Source organism: Ictidomys tridecemlineatus, chromosome 2 (genome assembly GCF_052094955.1).
Source record: "Ictidomys tridecemlineatus isolate mIctTri1 chromosome 2, mIctTri1.hap1, whole genome shotgun sequence".
Lineage (NCBI taxonomy): Eukaryota > Metazoa > Chordata > Mammalia > Rodentia > Sciuridae > Ictidomys > Ictidomys tridecemlineatus.
In genome coordinates, this window is record NC_135478.1 from 12,640,816 (window position 1) to 12,661,975 (window position 21,160).

At 42.9% G+C, this 21,160-nt stretch overlaps 1 protein-coding gene and 1 long non-coding RNA gene across 2 annotated transcripts in view; both read left to right on the forward strand.

The window, feature by feature from the left end:
* LOC144374978 (uncharacterized) overlaps nucleotides 1-21,160 on the forward strand; it is a 100,675-nt gene that overhangs the window by 15,913 nt on the left and 63,602 nt on the right. The gene's annotated exons all lie outside the window — the stretch shown is intronic.
* On the forward strand, nucleotides 9,999-15,323 carry LOC144374976 (olfactory receptor 10H5). Its single transcript, XM_078037718.1, has one exon. The coding sequence runs from the start codon at nucleotides 13,766-13,768 to the stop codon at nucleotides 14,711-14,713; it is 948 nt and encodes a 315-aa protein (XP_077893844.1). The 5' UTR covers nucleotides 9,999-13,765; the 3' UTR covers nucleotides 14,714-15,323.

Consider the following 21,160-nt stretch of genomic DNA (forward strand, 5'->3'; position numbering starts at 1 on the left):
TATTTACTCATCTTTCTTTTTTCAAAACAAATGACATTTTTAAATGTCAGTGTGACTTCTTTTTTATAATCTTGATGAATATATATTTTTCAAATAGGATTTTGTACATTTTTAAAGAGAGGATTTTCTTTTTTTTTTAAAGAGAATTTTTTTAATATTTATTTTTTTAGTTCTCGGCAGACACAAATCTTTGTATGTGGTGCTGAGGATCGAACCCGGGCCGCACACTTGCCAGGCAAGTGGGCTACCGCCTGAGCCACATCTCCAGCCAGAGAGGGTTTTCTTAACCTTCTAAACAATTGGTAGATTAACAAATGTTGTCTTTTTTATTTACTGAGAAGATATCTGCAAATATCCCATCATAAATGTGGATTGGATCAATTTATAAGTTTGCCACACTTTTTGTTTGAGGTTGATCATCATTAGGTGCTCACAACTAAAGATGTTTTTTTCTCATATAAATTTTAATTCTCATCCTTATGTTGTTAAAAGTGTTTATTTTGATTGTAACTTTTCCTTCCACCAAGGCCATAGTTTTTGTTAAACAGGATGCAGTGAACTATACTAGTCCAACATCTGTAAATGGCTGTGTGGCTCATCAGTGAAGGCATTCTCCATAGAGTGTCCATCAGGATGGGTATTTGTTTAGGGATTGGCTTGGATGCAGTGCAGTGAGGCATCTCCTTCTGTTGGATGTGTTGATGGGATGAATGCATTTGATCTTTGGTAAACACATTAGTTCTACCAGAAGCCAAAGTAATGGAAAGAAAGCAAACCTAATTTATGAGATATATGAGTCAGTCATCTTAGTGAGAATAGGGAAGTCCTGTTCCTTTGTGTGACTCACAATGTATTTTGTTCTTCCAGTATTTAGAGACAAATTTACAGGATGTCTGTGTTTTCATCTTGATCCATTTTATTCACTGAGGAACATTAGCTGCTTTCAGAGGTGTGTGATAGTGTCTTCATAAGGCCTTGCTATGTGAGTCTGGCTCTAGTTTTTGCCTTTGTCACTTATTATATTTCCTACATTGCATTGGACAGTGTTCTCAATTCCACCACGCGGCCAGCACGCTGATTTCATACAAGAGGTTCGTAGCATAGAAGTTAACTAGTGAGATCAAAATAAACACACAAGACTCAATTACCTTTTTCTTTGACCAGGTCTGAGACGGCCCTCCCTCTAGCTCTTGCCTCGAACCACCCAGTGGGGCAGCAAGGCTTACTCAGGACTAGCAGAAGAGAGAGAGAGAGAGCATGCCAGGGAGTGGCCTTTTATTGGGGAACAAGAAATTCAGGGGAAAATTCCATCCAATGAAGGTCGAGGGGGGCAGCATTCCAAGGTCAGGGTGAGTGATTGGTCTCAGGGTCAGTGGTCAGTCACACCCCCACACCGACAGGCTCTCACACCTGGAGAGGGTGGGGATAACCTCCAACACAGTTTGGCCAGAATGCCTCACACCCAATCAGGGAGGTGCCCAGTCACATGCGAGAATGGCTTTCCACACTCAATGAATACAGATACCTTTCAACTTTCAATGTTGTTATCATAATCCCACATTAAGGTGACAATATCATAAATTCGTATGTTAAAAATGTGCTTAAATGCAGGTAACTTACTGAACATCACAGTTGAGCCTAGACTACCTAGAATTTGATGAGATCACTTATATTATCCTATGGGCTATTTAATAATAAAATATTAAAGTATCTCATTTAATTCATTGAATACAGAACACTGTACAGTATCAGTTTTTATGGTCCTGAAAAGGGAGCCAAATGGACTGCAATCACCACTGCTCTCCAGCCTCATCAGAAAGCACAGTAGTGCATATCACTACCCCAACATGAGATCAGACTTTGAAAACCAAAGTCATTTTCTCCTGAACACATTCACTTTCTCACCATTTTCACAGTGAGAAGTTGTAAGTCAAACCCTCATAAAGTAGTGATCATCCTCATGTCAGTTAAATATATAAATTCACTTATTCCTTAGCATGATTACAATAATTCTCTTTAAATTTCCTTTATGATTCTAAGGAGTGCAATATGTTCAGGTAAATTATCAGCAGAAGCCTTGGAAGGGACAGACAGTATCATTGTTGCAATCAAGCTTTTGTTTTTCAGAAGTTATGCCTTTGATGGTGAAGTTCTAAGCAGCCCTTGTGTGCCAGCATGCTAGACTGGAGATGTAGAATTAAGCAGGAATAATCCGGGCATGCTATACTCTAAATACAGTAGCAATGTGAAAAAAATTACTCTCGCCAATGCTAGTGTTTATATTTTTGTGAGAAAAGTGAGGTGGTGAACTCATGTTGAAACTTCCATTTATAAGATGAAATAAGGGCTGTGAATGAAAGAAATTAATGATGGCAGGTGACAATGTAGAAACTGGGGTGTCTGCTCTGTGAAGGGTCAGTGTGTGAGTGAGTGAGGATGGCATTGTTGACCGTGTCTGTTTCCATACCCACTGCCTCCCTCCTTAACAGCGTGTCCACAGCTCTTCATGTATCAGTGTGGACACTGGAGGTACTGCAGGCAGACCTGCCTGGTGGGACTGACCATCGTGATTCTCTGTGGACATACAGAATAGATCTTGTGCATTATTTTTGCAGTGGTTAAATGTTTTAGTACATGTCATGTTGGGTTTGGCCATGGGATTCTGGAACCTGAGCTTTCTCCTTACTTTAAACCATAAGTATCTGGGGTGTGTCTGTTTGCCGTCATTTTAGGATTTAAAACTACCTTTTATATATGGCCATGCCATTCTATTGTACAGAGTGAGTGATGTGAAGTGTATGCTCTCGGGCCATTTTGAGAATGGGATGTGGTCATCTGCACAGTGCTGACCCATCATGAGCTGCCTTTGGATTTTCTGTGTTTAAACACTGTAGGCATATGGGCACCCTTATCCTATGTTACTTGAAATGAAGTTCAATTAAATTTAGTTTAATTAAATTTAATTTAATTTTAAATTAATGAAGTGAAGTTTCTAGGAAAGATCAATCCCCACCGCCTTACTTGTGTTTTTCCAAAGTTCCACTGTGCTTGTTCCTCCAGTAACTAGTCATTGAATATATTTTGTAATGTTCTGGGAAATGAATTAATAATTGAATTTATGTCCAAGACATAAATTCAATTATTAAAAAAAATATAAATCTGTACTTTCCATTGAGACTGACTTGTTAAATTTTCCTGTCTTTATTTTCACTGGGACTACTTTATGACATGAGTGATTCCCCATATGGTGTTCATGGCCTCAGCTTTTTTTTTTTTTCTTCATGCAAGTACAATTCTCTCATGTCCTTTTTCTCTGATATTCTAAAATGCCACCTCCCTGTTGCCCTTCACTCACCATCTGTTGATAGATTACAGTCTTCTAAGCGTAGGTCAGTGTTCCTTGTATGAACTTCCTCCTATTAACTCCTTGAAGTGTACTGAATTTTTTCCTGTTTCCACTTATATTTTGAAGCCCTACCATTAGGATGGCATTTGGAGTTGGTACCTGTAGCGGTTATTAGGGTTACCTGAGTGCATAAGCTTGGACACTCATCATGCGCTTAGTGTCCTAAGAAGAGTAGAGAGGATGAGATAGAGCACTCTCTGCCTTGTGAAGACAGCAAAAAGCTTTCCATTTGCAAACCACGAAGATGGCCTTCACTAGGAACCAAACTGATCAATGGCTGGATCTTAGGCTTCCCAGGCTTTAGGACTGTGAGAAATACATGCCTTCAGTGTGAGCCACTCAGTCCATGGTATTTTGTTACAGTACCTTGAGCTAAGACACCTATCCAGTGTCCTTTCCTCACGTTAACCACACACCGTAGCATAATCAATCCATATGGATCTACCTGAAATCACCAGAAATCTCACTTTTCCTCACCGTATTTCATCCTTACATTCTAACTTAAATAGGCTTCTATTTTAGGGTTCAGAGGAGAAATGGGTAGCACACTTAAATGTATAGTGAGTAATAGATTGATGAACGTACTGTGCCATTTCAACACAGATGCTGTTTCAGAAAGCCAGTGTGCTAACTGGAACATGATGAGGCCAGCCACGGTGGGGTAGGGGTGGGGGTTCATCACTAGCCCTTCAGGGGCAGCAGGCAGAAGCTACCAGGTGCAGTGAGACCCTGAGCAGGACATAAATGCTATTTAGCAGAAGCTGTGGCCCTAGCAGGACTGCCAAGCCCCCAGGACCTGGGTGGCAGACAGGAGAATAAGTGGCCTAACATCCCACTATTGGCTAATTTCCTGGTGGTCCATCTCACTTGCCAAATCAATCAGAAGCCAGATTGTGGGAACCTGATACTTACTCATCAACTTCCTGGGCCGCCGTGCAGGGTGGGGAAAGAGTGACTCTAACAGATAAACAGGTCATCAGCACTGTCTGCTTTCTGCTTTTCCTTAAAGACTCAGGTCAGGTATATATCTTTGGCAAACTGATTTGTAGTTTTTTAAAAGTGTCAAGATCATCAGCTCATTCCTCCAGGTTTCTACACAAAGCTTCTCATTAGAGTTTCTACATTTTTGTGTCTGACCTAGAAATCTCATGACTATAGATGAACTTTCTGGGATATATGTTGCATTTGGTGAGCCACCCATAGCTTGACAAAGAACAGCCCTGTGACTTGACAAATCTTCATACCAAGAATATATAGTAATATTCCATCTCAGTCAATGATCAAAATTCTCTGCTTTAACATGTTTATTTAACATCCCACCAATGTGTTCTCTGACTGTATTCCTTAAAATAACCTTTGTGCTCTGTCTATAAATGTTATTACAACCCCTTTTTTATTCAACACACATCCCTAAAAATAGCTTTATCTATTCTAGGTTGTTAGCATTTCCATATGAATTTTAGAATCATTTTAGAACCAGTATATGACTTTCTATTAAATAAAGCTTTCTGAAATTTTTCCGGGATTATGTCAAATCTACTGATCAATTTGGGGAGAAAGGCCCCCATAACTATATTGAGTACGCCAATCCATGAATATGGTATTTCTCCATCGATTCAGATTTTATTATTTTTTTCTCAACAGTGTTTTATTATTTTTAGCACCACTATGCCACTTTTGCTAAATTTAACACCTCTTTCCACTGTATTTTATTATATATTATGAAAGGCATAAAGTTTAAAATTTTATTTACTTTGTTTTTTACTAGTATGACCATTTGATTTTGTATAATGTCCTTTTATGTTCCTACTATGCCAAATTCATTTGTGATTACAATTAGTTGTTTTGTTGATTCCTTAGGAGATTATATCTCTCTCTTTTTCTATACTAGAGATTGACCCATGAGTGCTTAACCATTTAGCCCCATGCCCATCCTTTTTTATTTCTTATTTTTAAATTTATTTATTTAGTTTTGCTGATGAATGTTTTGATTTTATTTATTTATTTATATGTGGTGCTGAGAATCCAACCCAATGCATCACACATGCCAGGCAGGCGCTCTAACACTGAGCCACAACCCCAGCCCCTTGTTTTTTTTATTTTTGAGACAGGATCTCACTAAGTTGCTGAGACTGGCTTTGACATTGGAATCTTCCTGTCTCAGCCTCCCCAGTCACTAGGATTACAGGCATGTGCCACCACACCTAGCAGGATTTTCTATATAGACAATTGTGCCATCTGTGAATAAATGGTAGGTTGACTCCTGACCAAACCAAAACAATATATGGATTGTATAAAGTTTTAGTTTCTTATATACAGTCTCTCTCTCTCTCTCTCTCTCTCTCTCTCTCTCTCTCTCCATATATATATATATATATATATATAATACATATATAATATTATATACAGTGTTATCTAATATTTCCATTTTGTGCTTTATAGATATTACTAGACATTTTTTTCTTTACATGAAATAATTGACTGAATTTACCTACATTTTTACCATTTAAATTTTTTTCTTAACGTTAACATTATATATGGTTCACTATATACTTCCAGGGTTTTTTCCTCCTTCAAATACATCTTTTGGATTTTTGGTTAGTGGTAGGTAACCTCCTAAATCTTTGTTTTCCTGCAAATATCTTCATTTTGCTTTTATTCTTCACTATATTTCACTGAAGCAATTACTTTTCTTTTTTTTTGGGGGGGGGGTACCAGCTATTGAACAAGGGTGCCTAACCACTAAGCCACATCATCAGCCCTTTTATTTTTTGAGACAGGGTCTCACTAGATTGCACACAGCTTCGCTAAGTTGCTGAGGCTCGTTTTTAACCTGCTATACTGCTGCCTCAGCCTCAGAGCCACTGGGACTACAGGCATGCACCACCATGATCAGCAAGGAGCAGTTATTTCTAGGAATAAATTTTAGCCATTTTTTCCACTGCTTTGGTCTATTCACTGTTCTTATTAAGCTTCAGCTTCCTTATTAACATAATAAAGTGGTAAAGCCTTTCAAGAAAAGACTTATTTTAGATAATGATCAAAGACATATAAATTAACATAGCGATGAGGACTTTAAAAATTTGTGAAATGATTCTTGGTATATTGGCCTGGTATAATGGTCTGATGTAATGGCATTGAAATTGACATTCTCACTCATTGCAAGTAGAAACTGGTTACTACATAGCAAGATTGATAAAGATTTTCAAAGCTTTGAACGTGGAAGATTGAAAATACCTAAATATACTCAGAGATACTAGTTACAATATAATGAACACAAGAAAGTTAATGGAAGAATTGTGTCTTTTTTCTAAGAGGGAATAATAGAGGATCTGAGAACCAGACATCCTTTACTCTCCAGACACCTTTGCCAAAACCTGTTGAGAGAAGTCACCATCCTGGCATCTGCTGCGTTTCCCAGAAGCTTAGCCTTTGAGCAGCCCAGCCCAGTCTGCTCCCTGGTAGGGGCTGGGTGACTGCTGATGAGACCTTCTGGGAGGAAAGTTCTACAAAATGAGACCTAAAGGAAGAAAGGGACTGAGACAGTGTGAGAGTGGTGGGAGGAGGGGGTTCCCAGGCAGAAGGAGGGAGGGGAGAAAAAAGGGAGGGGAAGAATAAAGGCAGGGAAGTAAATAAGATTATACAGCTAGGGAGGGAGAGAGAGAGGACGGGTCTCCATCCACCCTCCATGGACATCCATCCTCCATGAGACTGGTGAAATCTTCATCCCCAGACAGGCTCCATGGGGAGGCCTCTGGGAACCTGCCACAGGGGAAGACATCTACAGAGATAAACCTCCGGTCCCTCCCACCATGGCCACCCCAGGCTGGGCTGCAGGGCCTCCCCAGAGGTCTCCAAGGAAGGTAAGTGGAACCCTGTTCCAGGACCACTTTCTGGGATGCGTTAGCAAGTCCTGTGGGTGCTGAAGGCTGAAGATGTAAGATCAGAGAACACTGGAGCAGAGGTAGGCCCTGACTTGGGGACAGGTGAGGAGAGTGGGCTAATGTGAGGTAGGGGTTCTATTGCCCACAGCTGCTCCCTTCCTAAATTTGTTCTGGTCTTCAGGTCTGTTCTGGGACAGGGGGTGTCCGTTGTGCTGAATTATAGGGAGACATTTCTGAGACAGAAGGGCAAAAATGTATAGCCCCATATTGTTTCTGCATCATGTATGTAGCTTCTGCATGCATGGTATGTGCCTGTACGTGTAGTTGTGGGTATGCTTATTGTTGTGGGGCAGGTCACTCAGAAAACACAGCAAGTCCCAGTTTTGTCCAAATTGAAGAGTCTTTATTTAGCCAGGTGGCTGGCAACTGCTCCCAGCAGGACCCACAACTTTCTCTACAAGGAACACCCCCAAGTCTGAGCATTTTAGGACATTTAAAGGCAAAGACCACATCCGGGTTGACATAGCTGCAAGCAAGCAGGTACAGAAGCTGAACTGGGCAGTTAGCGAGACAACGCAGTGGGTACACTGATATTTCCCACAGGACTTTCCAGGTTGGCATAGCAGCAAGCAAGCAGAAGGGAAGTGGGTCAAAATGACCCTAGTTGGATTCAAGTTAGAGAACGGTTATAACATCTACATAATCAATCTCTGTCAAGGTACATTGCCCAAGAAACATGGAAACCAAAGAGAACAATTTTACATTGCATAAGAATTGCCATTTTTCGTTGCCATGTATGCTGTGCTAGGTAACTGTTAATGGGTACAGAGGTGGGGCTTTCCCGTGGGAGAAGCATTTCTTACATGATATGGAGTCCCAGGTAAAATGGCGTCTGTTTGGTCATTGCCCATATAGCCTGGCCTATAAAACTTATATTAGATTCTTGTAGCTGCCTTTACAAATTTCCCCAAGTCTGGTGGCTTGAAATAAGAAAAATTAGCTCTCACAGTTCTGGAGGACAAAAGTCTGAGATCAGGGTGTCAGTAGGGCCATGCTCCCTCTGAAGACTCAGGGAAGTCCTTCCTTGCCTCATTCAGCTTCTGGTGGCTGCATCTCTCCAGTCTCTGTCTGCCTCCATCTTCACACAGCCTTCTCTCTCTCTCTCTCTCTCTCTCTCTCTCTCTCTCTCTCTCTCTCTCTCTCTCTCTCTCTCTCTCCCCCCCCCTCCCCCTCTCCCTCTCTCTCTCTCCCCCTCTCCCCCCCCTCTCTCCCCCCTCTCTTCCTTATGGGGACACCAGTCACTGGAGTTAAAGCCACCCTACTTTAGGATGATCTCATCTTGAGGTCTTCCCTCGATTAAATCTGCAAAGACCCTGTGTCCAAATAAGGTCACACTCTGGGGTAGATATGAATTTGAAGGGACAGTGTTTAACCAGCACAAATTCCTTGGGCATGGAGTGCTGTGTTCCTAGATTAACCCAATCTCAGATGAGCATCTGATAAGTGATCAGTAGGTTTATGTGGAATGAGTGACACCATCTCCGTTCCTGACTGAGAGGTTTCATGGGTGTCACTTACAGTGTGTATTTCACACCAGAGTAATTCTGTGTCACTGCTGAGCTCTGCCATCTTTGCCCCTGTATACACCCTCTATGGCACAGATGCACAAGCAGAGAGAGCTGCAGAGGCTGAACAGCATCCCCTCAAGAGGAGAGGGCTCTGGTACAGGATCTGGGAGCCAGCCTGCGTGTGCTCCAGCTTGGGGCTCTGCCTGGGAGACTGCAGCTGAGGGGAACTCTGGCCCTTCTCCTCCCAGAGATCCAGGTTCCTGCAGGAACTTTGAGAAGGGTTGGAAAGTCTCACAAAGGGATTGTTCTGGGAAAGGAGAGAAGGGAGCACCTGCCAGGGGAGAGGGAGCTGAGAAAGCCCTTTGTGTGACTTCAGTAACGTGCATTGAGGAGCAAGACCCCTGGAGCCTGCCGAGGGCAGAGGACATTCAGTATTAGAGGGGACATTAGCCTGGAAAGAGTAGAAGCCCTGGACTGCCATGGGGCCGATGTGGGTGAGGATGAGTGACAACCTGCTCCACCGAGAACCACCAGCAGTGATGACTGGTGGATAATAGCAGTGACGATAGGTGATGGCAATGATAGTCTTGCCGCTAGCAAGACTTGAGAAGGTGGCGTGGAACGCTCGGCATGTCACCCACACAGGGAACCCATGAGGGCAGGTCTCTGGTTATCCCAACACAGTGAGAATCTGTGATTTGAGCCACGGGTCTCCATGACCCCTCAACCAGAGGAAATTGTCACTGGCAGACAGAGGAGGTGAGATGGGCAGGCACAATGAGGTGGAGAGAGAAATGAGGAAGACAGAGGTGACAGATGTGTTCCAGTCATTGGTCCCTCTGGCTGGTTCTCTCTAGCTCACTAGTGCTTATTTCATGTGTGAGATGACCGTCCCCTGAATCAAGCCAAATCGTCCATTTTTGGGGGTGGGATTCTGAGTCTGCCTAGCACTGCACTGACCTTGGTGCTAAAAGAACACCAAGCAACCAGCTAGCAGGCAGGGTTGAGGGCAAGTCTGTGATACTGAAATGAACTTTGTCCCAAGTTAAGTACTGAAAATCTGTTCTCAAGAGTAGCTTGAGTTCATCAATGATATATATATATATATATATATATATATATATATATATATATATATATATATATATGTGTGTGTGTTAAAAATGTATGTTCACAAATTTTCTTCAAACTTAAACTGTAGATTTTGAGTTCCTTGAACTCCTTAGCAGATGATATACTATCCAGGTTGATCTGCCCAACTTGACAGTCTTATTTATATATCATCATGTGTCACTCCTGTCCCCCTCAGGTGCTCATTCCAATTTGATCAAAGAGTATCCTTGGGGCTGGAGTTGTGGCTCAGTGGTAGGACACTTGACTGGCATGTGTGAGGCCCTGGGGTCAATCCTCAACACCACATACAAATAAATAAATAAATAAAAGATCCATTTACTATTAAAAAGAAGAGTATCCTTCTATTTGTATGAATTCTCATAAAATGTGTACATTTCACATGCGTACTTAAGCTGTGGCCCATTCCTCTTTGTTGGAGATATCAGTCTTGTTCTCCCAGAACTGTTTGGAGTCATCCCTGTTGCTGTGTCCCCGTCAGGGTTGTGCTTCCTAAGGCTGCCTAGATCTTCACCGTGTGCACTCACCCTGGTTTGACTCCTCACTTCTCCAGTTAGTGGGGATCACTCAGACTGTCCTGACTTTCTTGCCATCCCAGATGATGCTACAGTGAACGTCCTCAATCACACCCCCTCACCTGAGAGAAAGAAGGTCCTTCAGGTGGAGATCCAGGAGTAATTTCTGGGACTTTGGGTAAGTGTTCTCCTAATTTGGACATGAGCAGCCAGGTACCTACTGGAATAGCTGCATCCTATCTATCTTTATTTTTTTAATTGACAAACAATATTTATACATGGTTATGTGGTAGAGCATGAGAATTTGACATATATATAGTGTGTTATGATAAAATTAGCATTCCCATCTCCTCAAAACCTTACTACTACTGTGTGTTGAGAACCTTCTGTCTTTTTGTTTTCTCACTTTACTGGTTTAAGTTGTTCTTCTCTAGTGGCTGGTGAGCTTCAGATGTCTTAGTTGCCCTTAGCCTATTGGGTCTCCTCTTCTGCAAATTGCCTATTTATCCTTTGTCTATTTTTTACCATGGTTCCAGTCTGTTTTCTTTTTGGTTTGTGGATGTGCCTTGTAGACTCTAGATATTAATCTCCTGTCTGTTTTTAATGCTGCAGATATCTTCTTGCAGTCTGTCTTCTGTTCACTTTATCCACAGGGCTGTCTGTGATTGGATACATGATGTCAGTGTAACAAAATTGATGGTTTTATTTCTCTTATGTTTTGTTTTGTTTTGCTTTTCAAAGAAGTCTTCTCCTATTCTTTGATCATAAAGATCATCCAGCATTTCTTTTGTTAACTATGTTTGCATCTTCCTTGGCTTGGCCATTAATTGGTTCTTTTTTAAAAATATTTTTTAGTTGTCAATGGACCTTTATTTATTTATATGTGGCATTGAGAATAGAACCCAGTGTCTCATACATGCCAGGCGAGTGCTCCACCACTGAGCCCCCCATTGAATTGGGTCTTTATTCGAATGTGTTATCATGGAGAGTCCAGGTCTGCTTTTGTCTCCATTGAAAGATGCTTTTATCAACAGCATCCTGTCAACAACCCATCCTTTGCCTTTTGGTCTGTGCTGTCACACAGACCAATAAAGCTCTGGGGGACTAGTGAAGGACAAACAGACCCGTTTGTCCTTCACTAGTCCCCCAGAGTGCTCCGTGCCTGAGTCTCCATTCTGACCCATGGGTCTGTTTGTCCTTCACTAGTCCCCCAGAGCTTTATTTCCATGGCTTTCTAGACCATCATAATATCTGGTAATGTGATTTCCTCCTCCCCTCTTCCCTCGTCATTCTCAAGAATGACATAATTTTTTCATGATCTTTATTCTGTCATGAAAGTTTTGTAATAACCATGTCGTCTTTCTAAAAAAAAAATCCATCTGAATTTTTTGATAGGTCTTCTTTGAATGTGTAGATTAACCTTGGGGAAGAACTGATATTTTTCTACTATTGAATTCAAATGTCATCTAGTTTTTAAAAAACTCTTCTTCCATGTTTTCTATTCATGAGAGGTTCAATTGATCTCCATGGAGGTCTTTTGTGTTCTGGGCTAAATTAATTCCTAGATATTTGTTTGATTTTGCTGCTATTGAAATGATACTTTTTTCACTTTTTGTAGACTCACCTGGAGGTCAACAGTGGTACAATACTTTTATGAAAACACATCTTACTTAAATATTGCCAATTTTTCTATATTGTCATTGTTATGTTTCAGGATACAATCAATTTCACTTAGTTGTTAATCAACTTTTCATTATCATTTAATTCTTTTTTATTTTTTTTGTATTTTTTGTTATCATTTAGTTCTTGGAATTTCTTTTGATTCCTGTTGTCATTGGGGTGAAACCCAGGCCCTCACACATGCAGGGCCTATCCACCGCTGAGCTACAAACCCAACCCTAGTACAAAGTATTTCTTAATTCTCCTTCTAGGCCAGAGATGGTTGAAGAATATATTACTATGCAACATCACAGAATTCAAGTTGATATTTTTGTTCCAAACATGAGAAATTATTCATATACCTATTATTAATTCCTTTACTGCAGAATGGTCAGAGAATCTGTCTTCCTGAGACTGGTATTTGAGAATTTATCTAGACTTTCCTCATGTCCTAACACAAGGCTTTTTATAGGGGAAATTCCATGTTCTTAAATAGTATTTGTTCTTTGGTGTGGTAAAAACAAGTGTGTGCTTATTTGTGTGTTTATATGTACTTAATAAAGAATAAACATACACATATAATTGTACATATATATTACTTATAATAACTGGAATATTAAGTAAGATACCAGTTTGATTCCAAATCAAGAGTAATTACCAAAAAGGCAAATGGATTAAACTCACCAATGAAAAGATATACCTGTAGGTTGCTATGGTTTAGAAGAATCTGCGTGTGGCCATCTAGGCCTGTCCTCAGTTTCTTAAGTACTTACACCAAGCCGTTTGGTAGGTACATTATGAGCACAATCTTATTTAATCTTGATAACAACCCTATCCATTTGAGATTGTTATCTTCATTTTAGGGAAGAGAAGACTAAAATCACAAACATTCAGGATCCATCTAAAGGGCCCTCATCTCTGAAATGAGGACTCAAGCTGGTTGTGGCTGGATAGATATTCTGAGATCCTATCTTTAGGATTTAAAATAGCAGTAATAACTATTACCAGTATCACTATTCCCTGAGTTTCTGCTAGGTGTCATGCACTTAGGATGCATTATCTTGTTTAAACTCAGCACCTTATTCCAGCCAGCTCCCTGTGTCCATCTGTTCCACATCCAGGGATCAAAAATGTAGATGGGCCTTTGATTCTTGTATCGGTATTGAACATGCACAGATTTTCCTCTTGTCATTTTCTCTACGCAATCCGGTATAACAATTATTTCCATAGCATGGGTGTTGTATTGAATAACGTGGGTGTTGTATTGAAGAGCGTGGGTGTTGTATTGAAGAGCATGGGTGTTGTGTTGCATATTCTAAGTCATCTAGAAATGATTTAAAGCTACGAGAGGAAATACACAGGTTCACGCAGCCCTTTCCTATAAGGGACCTGGTTATTTGTGGATGTTGACATATGGGGCATTTCAGAACCAATCTTGTTAACACATGGGACAGTTGTATAACAGTCTTTTCACATCTGGACCGACAATGACTGGACAGGTGAAGGAGCACCTCAGGGGTCCTTCCAGGAAGAACTCGCAGATGACTCAGTGCTCCAAACACTGAGGCTTCTTTCCTGTCTCCTCTGTCAAGTGTGACTGCCATGCTGGGACTAAACCATACCCTCGTGTCCGAGTTCATCCTCATCGGCTTCTCCACCTTCCCCCACCTCCAGCTGATGTTCTTCCTGCTCTTCCTGCTCATGTACCTCTTCACGCTGCTGGGCAACCTGCTCATCATGGCCACCATCTGGAGCGAGCGCAGCCTCCACACCCCCATGTACCTCTTCCTGTGCGCCCTCTCCATCTCCGAGATCCTCTACACCTTGGCCATCATCCCCCGCATGCTGGCTGACCTGCTGTCCGCCCACCACTCCATCGCCTTTGTCGCCTGCGGCAACCAGATGTTCTTCTCCTTCACATTTGGCTTCACCCACTCCTTCCTGCTCACCGTCATGGGCTATGACCGCTACGTGGCCATCTGCCACCCGCTGCGCTACAACGTGCTCATGAGCCCCCGTGCCTGTGCCTGCCTGGTGGCCTGGTCCTGGGCGGGTGGCTCTGTCATGGGGCTGGTGGTGACAATGGCCATTTTCCATCTCACCTTCTGTGGACCCAACGAGGTCCAACATTTCTTCTGCCACGTCCCACCCCTGTTGAAGCTGGCCTGTGGGGAAGATGTCCCAGTGGTGGCCAAAGGTGTGGGCCTGGTGTGCATCACGGCCCTGCTGGGCTGCTTCCTCCTCATCCTCCTCTCCTACACCTTCATCGTGGCTGCCATCTTGAGGATCTCATCAGCAGAGGGGCGGCACAAGGCCTTCTCCACCTGTGCTTCCCACCTCACAGTGGTGATCGTGCACTATGGCTTTGCCTCTGTCATCTACCTCAAGCCCAAGGGACCGCAGTCCCTGGAAGGAGACACCTTGATGGGCATCACCTACACGGTCCTCACGCCCTTCCTCAGCCCCATCATCTTCAGCCTCAGGAACAAGGAGCTGAAGGTCACCATGAAGAAGACCTTGCTCAGCAAACTCCTTCCCCAGAACTCTTGAAGAGCTGGCCCTCTTCAGGGACTGCTTGTGAGCAGTTCACCCTTCCATCTCCCTCCTCTCCTCCCTTCTCCTCCCCCCTCTCTCCTTCCTTTCATGTTAATGGTTATGCCGGCCGTTGCTCCCGAGCTTTTCAGCATTGATCATGTAGGTTCCATCTTTTTGGCACCTTTAATGAGATATGACTCATATACCGTATAATTTATTGTTTGAAGTTTTGTGTAGTCATCAGCACAGCCAATTTTGGACATTTTCATCATGTGCAAAAGGAATCCATGATCCCTCCAATCATTGCTCCTATTTCCCCCAGGCCCTGAGAACCACTAATATACTCTCTCTTTGGATCTCCCTCTTGTGGACATTTCATAGAGGTGGAATCATACGATGCATGTCTTCCGGTGTTTGCGTTCTTTCACTCAGCATGTTTTCAGGGTTCATCCGTGTTGTATGATGGATCAGTGCTTCATTCCTTTTTGTGGTTGTATGCTATTCCACTGATTGGCTAGACCACATTCTTGTTATCAGCTCAGCAATCAATAGTCATTTGCTTTGTCTCTCTCTTTTGTCTATTATGAATTATGCTGCTCTAAATAATAATGTACAAATTTTTGCATGAGCATATGTCTTCATATCTTTTGCTATATACCTAAGAGTGTAATTGATGGACCATACAGTAACTCCTTGTTTAGTCATTTGAGGAACTGCCACAGTGTCTTCCAAAGAGACTGCTCGTTTTAGATCCCCACCAACAGTGTTCTGATTGCTTCACATTCTCACCAATAACTTTAATTCCTTTCTTTTTCACAATAGTCATCCTAGTGGTATCTTATTGGTATTTAATTTAATTTGATTTTTCAGGTGATTGAACTCAGGACCTTTCACATACTAGGCAAGTGCTCTACCACTGAGAAACCCAACCAGCTTTACTAGGGTTTTGATTTGCATTTTCCAATGAGTAATGATAGATCTTAAGAGTTTAGCATATGTGTTCTTTTACTTTAAGAGGAAAATAGAATCAGTAGTTCTATTTTGAAGATGAAGAAACTGAAGTACAAAGGGATTAAGTCAGTCGCTAAAGTCCCACCTGTGGAGCTGAAAGGCCAGGAACTTATTCTTTGAGTTGAAGAACAGGGATCAGAAGCACCCACTTTTCAAGGGGTAGGAGGAGGGAGGCCAGGGAGGAAGGAGAGTTGGATTGGAAACAAGAGATGAACTCTGGCTAACACCAAGGAAATGAGTCTAGGATGAAGAAATGCGTTCTTATCATGAGGTTAGGAAGAAATACCTAATGGGGGAGAATTAGGGAGACCCCTTAAGAGTTTGGTCAAACTGAACACCATGTTTCTGTTTTGTTATTTTTTAGTAGCTGAATTGATATGGAAAAGGTCATCATGTTTAAATACAAATTGAGTATAGACTATCCAAAGTGCCTGGGATTAGAAGTATTTCAGATTTCAGAATTTTTTTTTCAGATCTTGAAATATGTGCATATACACATTGAGATATCCTGGGGATAGAACACGGGCCTCAACATGAAATCATGTATGTTTCGTACACACCACATACACATGTCCTGAAAGGAATTACCTGCAGTGTTTTTAGTCACCTGCAGTTTGGCTGTGACCCATTATGGAAGTCACACGTGGAATTTTCCAGTTACGGCACCATGCTCCAAAGTTTTGGACTTGGGAGCATTTTTCACATTTTGGATGTTGACAGAAGTTCAACCTGTATTGAGCTGTTTGCCTAAAAAAAATTCCTGATCCCTTCTAAAGCCAGGTTCTTGGGTTACATTAGAAGTCCTGGGGTAGGTAAGCAGCAATACCTGGGGACACCTTTCACCTTCCCTATGAAATGTGAAGTCCCACATGGTGAATGCCCCCCCTCGCCCCTCACAGTTGCCGCACAGGAGGGAAGGTGCGGGTGAGTCCCGGGGACAGCCGGTGCTCTGCAGTGGGTCATGGTTCCGCAGACAGCTTGGAACGTCCTGGGGGATGGGTGAGAACCACACTGTGTGACTGAAAGCTGAAGACAAAGCTGGCTTCTGATTAACCCCAGAACCAGCACTGGGGTTCCCATGGTTTCAGAGAAAAAGCCAACTTCCTATAGTTTGGACCAATGTTAATGCCTTCTGAAATTAAAACAAACCTTATTTTTACTCCTTTACTTAGTATTAGTTGTTATATACATTTGAAACAATCAAAAAGATTGGACTCAGTGATTATATGTTACTTTTTATAAGTAGCAAGTTCTAGACCCTGGGTCAGAGTGTCGTGAGGGAGACAGGGTCCTATAAGAGCAGTATGTCAACTGGTCTATTTAAATGCTGATATAATGCTTTATTGTGGGGTTTTTGAAATTCCTTTTGATTTAACATATATCAAATTATCACACTGTACCCCAAAATATGTATAATTTTAAAATATCAATTTTGAATGAAAAAAGTATTGCATTAAATATTATTTATCTTTGGTTGGGGATGTAGCTCAGTGGTGGGGCACTTACCTGGCATTTCTGAGGCCCTGGGTTCAATCCCAAAGACCTTAAAAATCATATTTACCTCATGTGCTGAATTTTGGGTGACCCCTTCAGTTGAGTACTTGAGGTGATTGCCTCATTGCCTTCCAAAGGGGTAAAGATCACCTGCTTTTTTTTTTCCTTTCAAAGACTGAAAAATAGAAGTCACCATTAGTTTACCTGGTGACAGAAAATAGGGATAAATGGCAAAGTCTGTGTAAATACAAATAGAGTCTTGGAATGATGACCCCCAACCCACGGAGGCTACAGAAGTCCCACTGGCCAGTCCCCCTGCCCAGGGGGGCCCTGTCTTCATCTCCTTGCACTAATCAGCTCCTCCTGTCTGAAGTCCCCCGTGCCTGCATTCCCCACTGAGTGCCCTTCCTTGCTAATGGTCTCCTCTGTGCCACATTCACTGGTATCCCCAAGGCAGAGCCCAGAGAGGTGATTAGGGCACAGGAGCATGAAAACAGGCTGCCGCAGACTTTCAGGGACACCCTCCCTGAGCTAACCGGAGCCCTGAGTCACAGATGCCAATTTCTGGGGACCACAGCCAGCTGCAGAGAGGCAACGCTCCGCCTTCCCTTGGCCCACTCTTCCTGAGGAGGGAATTCCAGTCCCTCCTCAGGAATACTCTCCCTCTTATTCCAACCCCAAGCTACAAAGGTGTCTGTGCCCAGCAGTCAGAGGGGTCTCCCTAAAAGGGAATTGTTAAATGGTCCTCTTAGGAAGTGGTACAAACTCTCATGCGGCCACCCAGGACACAGGGTCATCCCCTGCTCGGTCTCCATGTGCACTCTTCAGCCCCCAGCCCCCCCGTCCCTCTGGCCAGCTGTGGCTAACCAACCACACGTGGACCTCAGAGCCCTTGTACCGACCCCACCTTCTACCTGGGACACGCCTGCCTATCCCTGCACACCCCTAAGTCAACCCTAACTGTCACTTCCTCAGGAAGCCCTTCCTGACGGCCACTGGGTCGCTGTCTCCATCACAATTTGCTCCTGCAACTCATCAATTTCCCTCAGAACTTTTGTCCCAATTTATTGTATGCATTAATTCTCCACAAGATTCTTGACTACCTCGTGGAGGGATTGGCTCCAGGCCCTCCCACCAGACAGCAAAATCAGAGGATGCTCAAGTTCTTCACAAAACTGTGTGGTGGTGTACAGGACCTGTGCACATACACCTGTAGGCTTTAAATCCCCACTAGATGACTTAGAATACCTAATAAAATGCAAACACTATGTAAATAGTCATTGCACTGTATTATTGGGGGGAATACTGGCAAGAAAAATCTGTATGAGTTCAGTACAGATGCCACTTTTTAAGATTTTCATCCCCCAGTTGGTTGACTCGGGGGTGTAGCATGGCATGCCGAGGGCTGGTTCTGCTTCCTTCCTCTCTGTCTTCCCTCTCAAATGTGAGCACTGAGATTAGGGATCTTGTCTAAGTGGTTCAGTGTTATATCCCCTGTGGTGTCCAGAAAAGTACCTGGCACACAGTAGGTGCTCTGTCAATGTTGAGTGAGTGTGGTGAGGTTGGTCATCTTTGGTCCTGCGGACAGGAGGGGTTGCGGGGAGGCTATCCTGTGTGCTGTAAGACACTAAGCAGCACCCCTGTCTTTGGCCCGTGAGACGGTGTGGAACATCTCCACCTCTCTCAGTTGTAACCTAAAAGGACTCAGGAACTTGCAAATGTCCCCTGATGGGGGGTAGAATTGCCCCTGGGTGAGAACCACTGGATAAGGGAACACCTAGCTGACACATCTCAGGCCACAACAGGCTTGCCTCTGTCAGTACTCTCAGAATTTGGTCCTTCGATGGTTAATTACATGTATCAATTGGACTGGATCATGGGATGTCGGGATGCCTAATTAGACATAATTTCTTAGTGTGTCTGTGGGGTATTTCTGGAAGAGATTACGATTGCAACTGGTACACTGAAAAGTAGATGGCCCACCCCAATCTAGAAGGGCATCACCTAATCTGTTGAGGGACTGAGTAGAACATGAAAATCAAGATTGGATTCATGCTCCCGCCTCCTGTCTGCATGAGCAGGGACATCTGGTGCTCCTGGTTCTCAGGCCTGGAGACCCAGGTTGGAATGCTCACTCTCGGGTCTCTGCTCTTGGGCATTTGAACTGCAGCACTGTTTTTCTGTCTTCAGTGTGCAGTTTTGTTTTCGTGAGACTTTTCAACATCTATGATTACATGAACCCATTTCTTATAGTAAATATTTATCTGCCTATCAACTACCTACATCTATCTGTCTATATCTTATTGTTTCTGGGTCTCTGGAGAACCATGACCAATACAGCAATATTAATACATAATGTTTCTGTGAGTCATTTCACCAAGCCTCCTGGGAATAACTTAAGGTCAGGAGCAATGACAGATACCTCCCTGTGCCCCAAAGTGAACATAGGTCTTGAGATATAGAGGCCACTGGTACTTACTAAGTTAACATTGAGAAACTGGCATTTATTGGGTGTATGGATGCCAGACACTGTCAACTGCCCTACACAGAAGGTGCTATTCAGTTTTGAGAACCATCTTAAAACGTGTACATATTATTATTAAAACCCAATTTAATGATGGAAAACTGATCCTACTAGATAACAGGTGATTTACCCAGGGGCAATTTGCTTTATCACTTAAGCAGTACTCATCCCTACCGGCGGGTCAGCATTTCTCAGCCTCTGAGAGTGTAAGGTGTCATCTATCTCACTTCCTGTCAGCTGTTGCCTTGGAGATGAGTCATGGGGACATTTCACAGATGCTTGGAGCCAAACAGCAAAGTCAGTTCCTGGAGAAAGGGCTTTTGGGAAAAGAGGGGTTGGTCATGACCCTCAGGTGGTTCTGGAATGAACGAGGTGATCTAATGATGAAGCTTGCAGCCCAAGGATGCACAGTATGGTGGGAGATATCCACTTCTCCCGTGATACCCCTGCTGATGCATAGCCTTTCAGGTGCTATCCCACAACCCTGCTTCACTGAGCACCAAGATGGACATGCAGTACAGAAAACCTTGATACCTGACAGGACTTCCAAAGAGGAAGGGGCTCTGGTGAAGTATCCAGTTGGAGTGGGTTTAATGGTTGCCTTGTGTTCCATTGTATTAACGAGCCACCATTTCTTTAATGGCCCTTTATTCATGATTTATCTCGTGTTTTCCAGTCATAAATGTCACTGCTCTGAACACCTTTTTGTTTACACAGATGTGGAACAAATCTATGAGGCACTGACATAACCAAGCGTCTGTTCTAATCAGGAGTCAAGATTTGAACCTGGATCCGTCTGCCTGAAACATGCTTTCCCATGGCTCTGGAGAGCAATGAGATTTCTCAGTAAATACATAAGCAAATATTATGGTTTGTTCAATGAAGTAGGGAATTAATTAGTCCACCCTAGAAATATTTGTTTAGAATTGATTGTATGTTCCAACAACCATGCTGATTCTGGAACGAATGAGATGATCTAATGATGAAGCTAGCAGCCCAAGGATGCACTGTGTGGTACGAGATATCCAGAGCTCAACTCACAGCCAGTGCCCGTCCATTTCCCAGGTTCCTTATTCATTAGGACATCACTGGGCTCAGGGGCCAGATGGATCTTACTTATTTTAAAATCATGACTCCTGAATTCATCAAAATTTTCCTCAGTGTGCCTAGGACATAAGCTCCAGTACAAAATGGGTCACTATTGAGCTCCTGTGCCATAAAATAAGGATGTTGGGGTATTTGATTTGGAGAATGGACAGTCTCCCTGGAATTGGGATCCACAGAACCTCCTGTAGGAAGATACTGCATAAAGCCCTGAATGGAGAGGACATGGAGTCCACAAAGACCCTGCGTGACGCCTGGATCATCCGTGTCATGTGAACTTGAGTGAATCACGCAGATTTGGAGCTTTAGTTTCCCCCTTTAAAATGGAG

Excerpts from the sequence above, each read along its gene's own strand:
- LOC144374976 (XM_078037718.1), top strand. The coding sequence starts at position 13,766 with ATGCTGGGACTAAACCATACCCTCGTGTCCGAGTTCATCCTCATCGGC.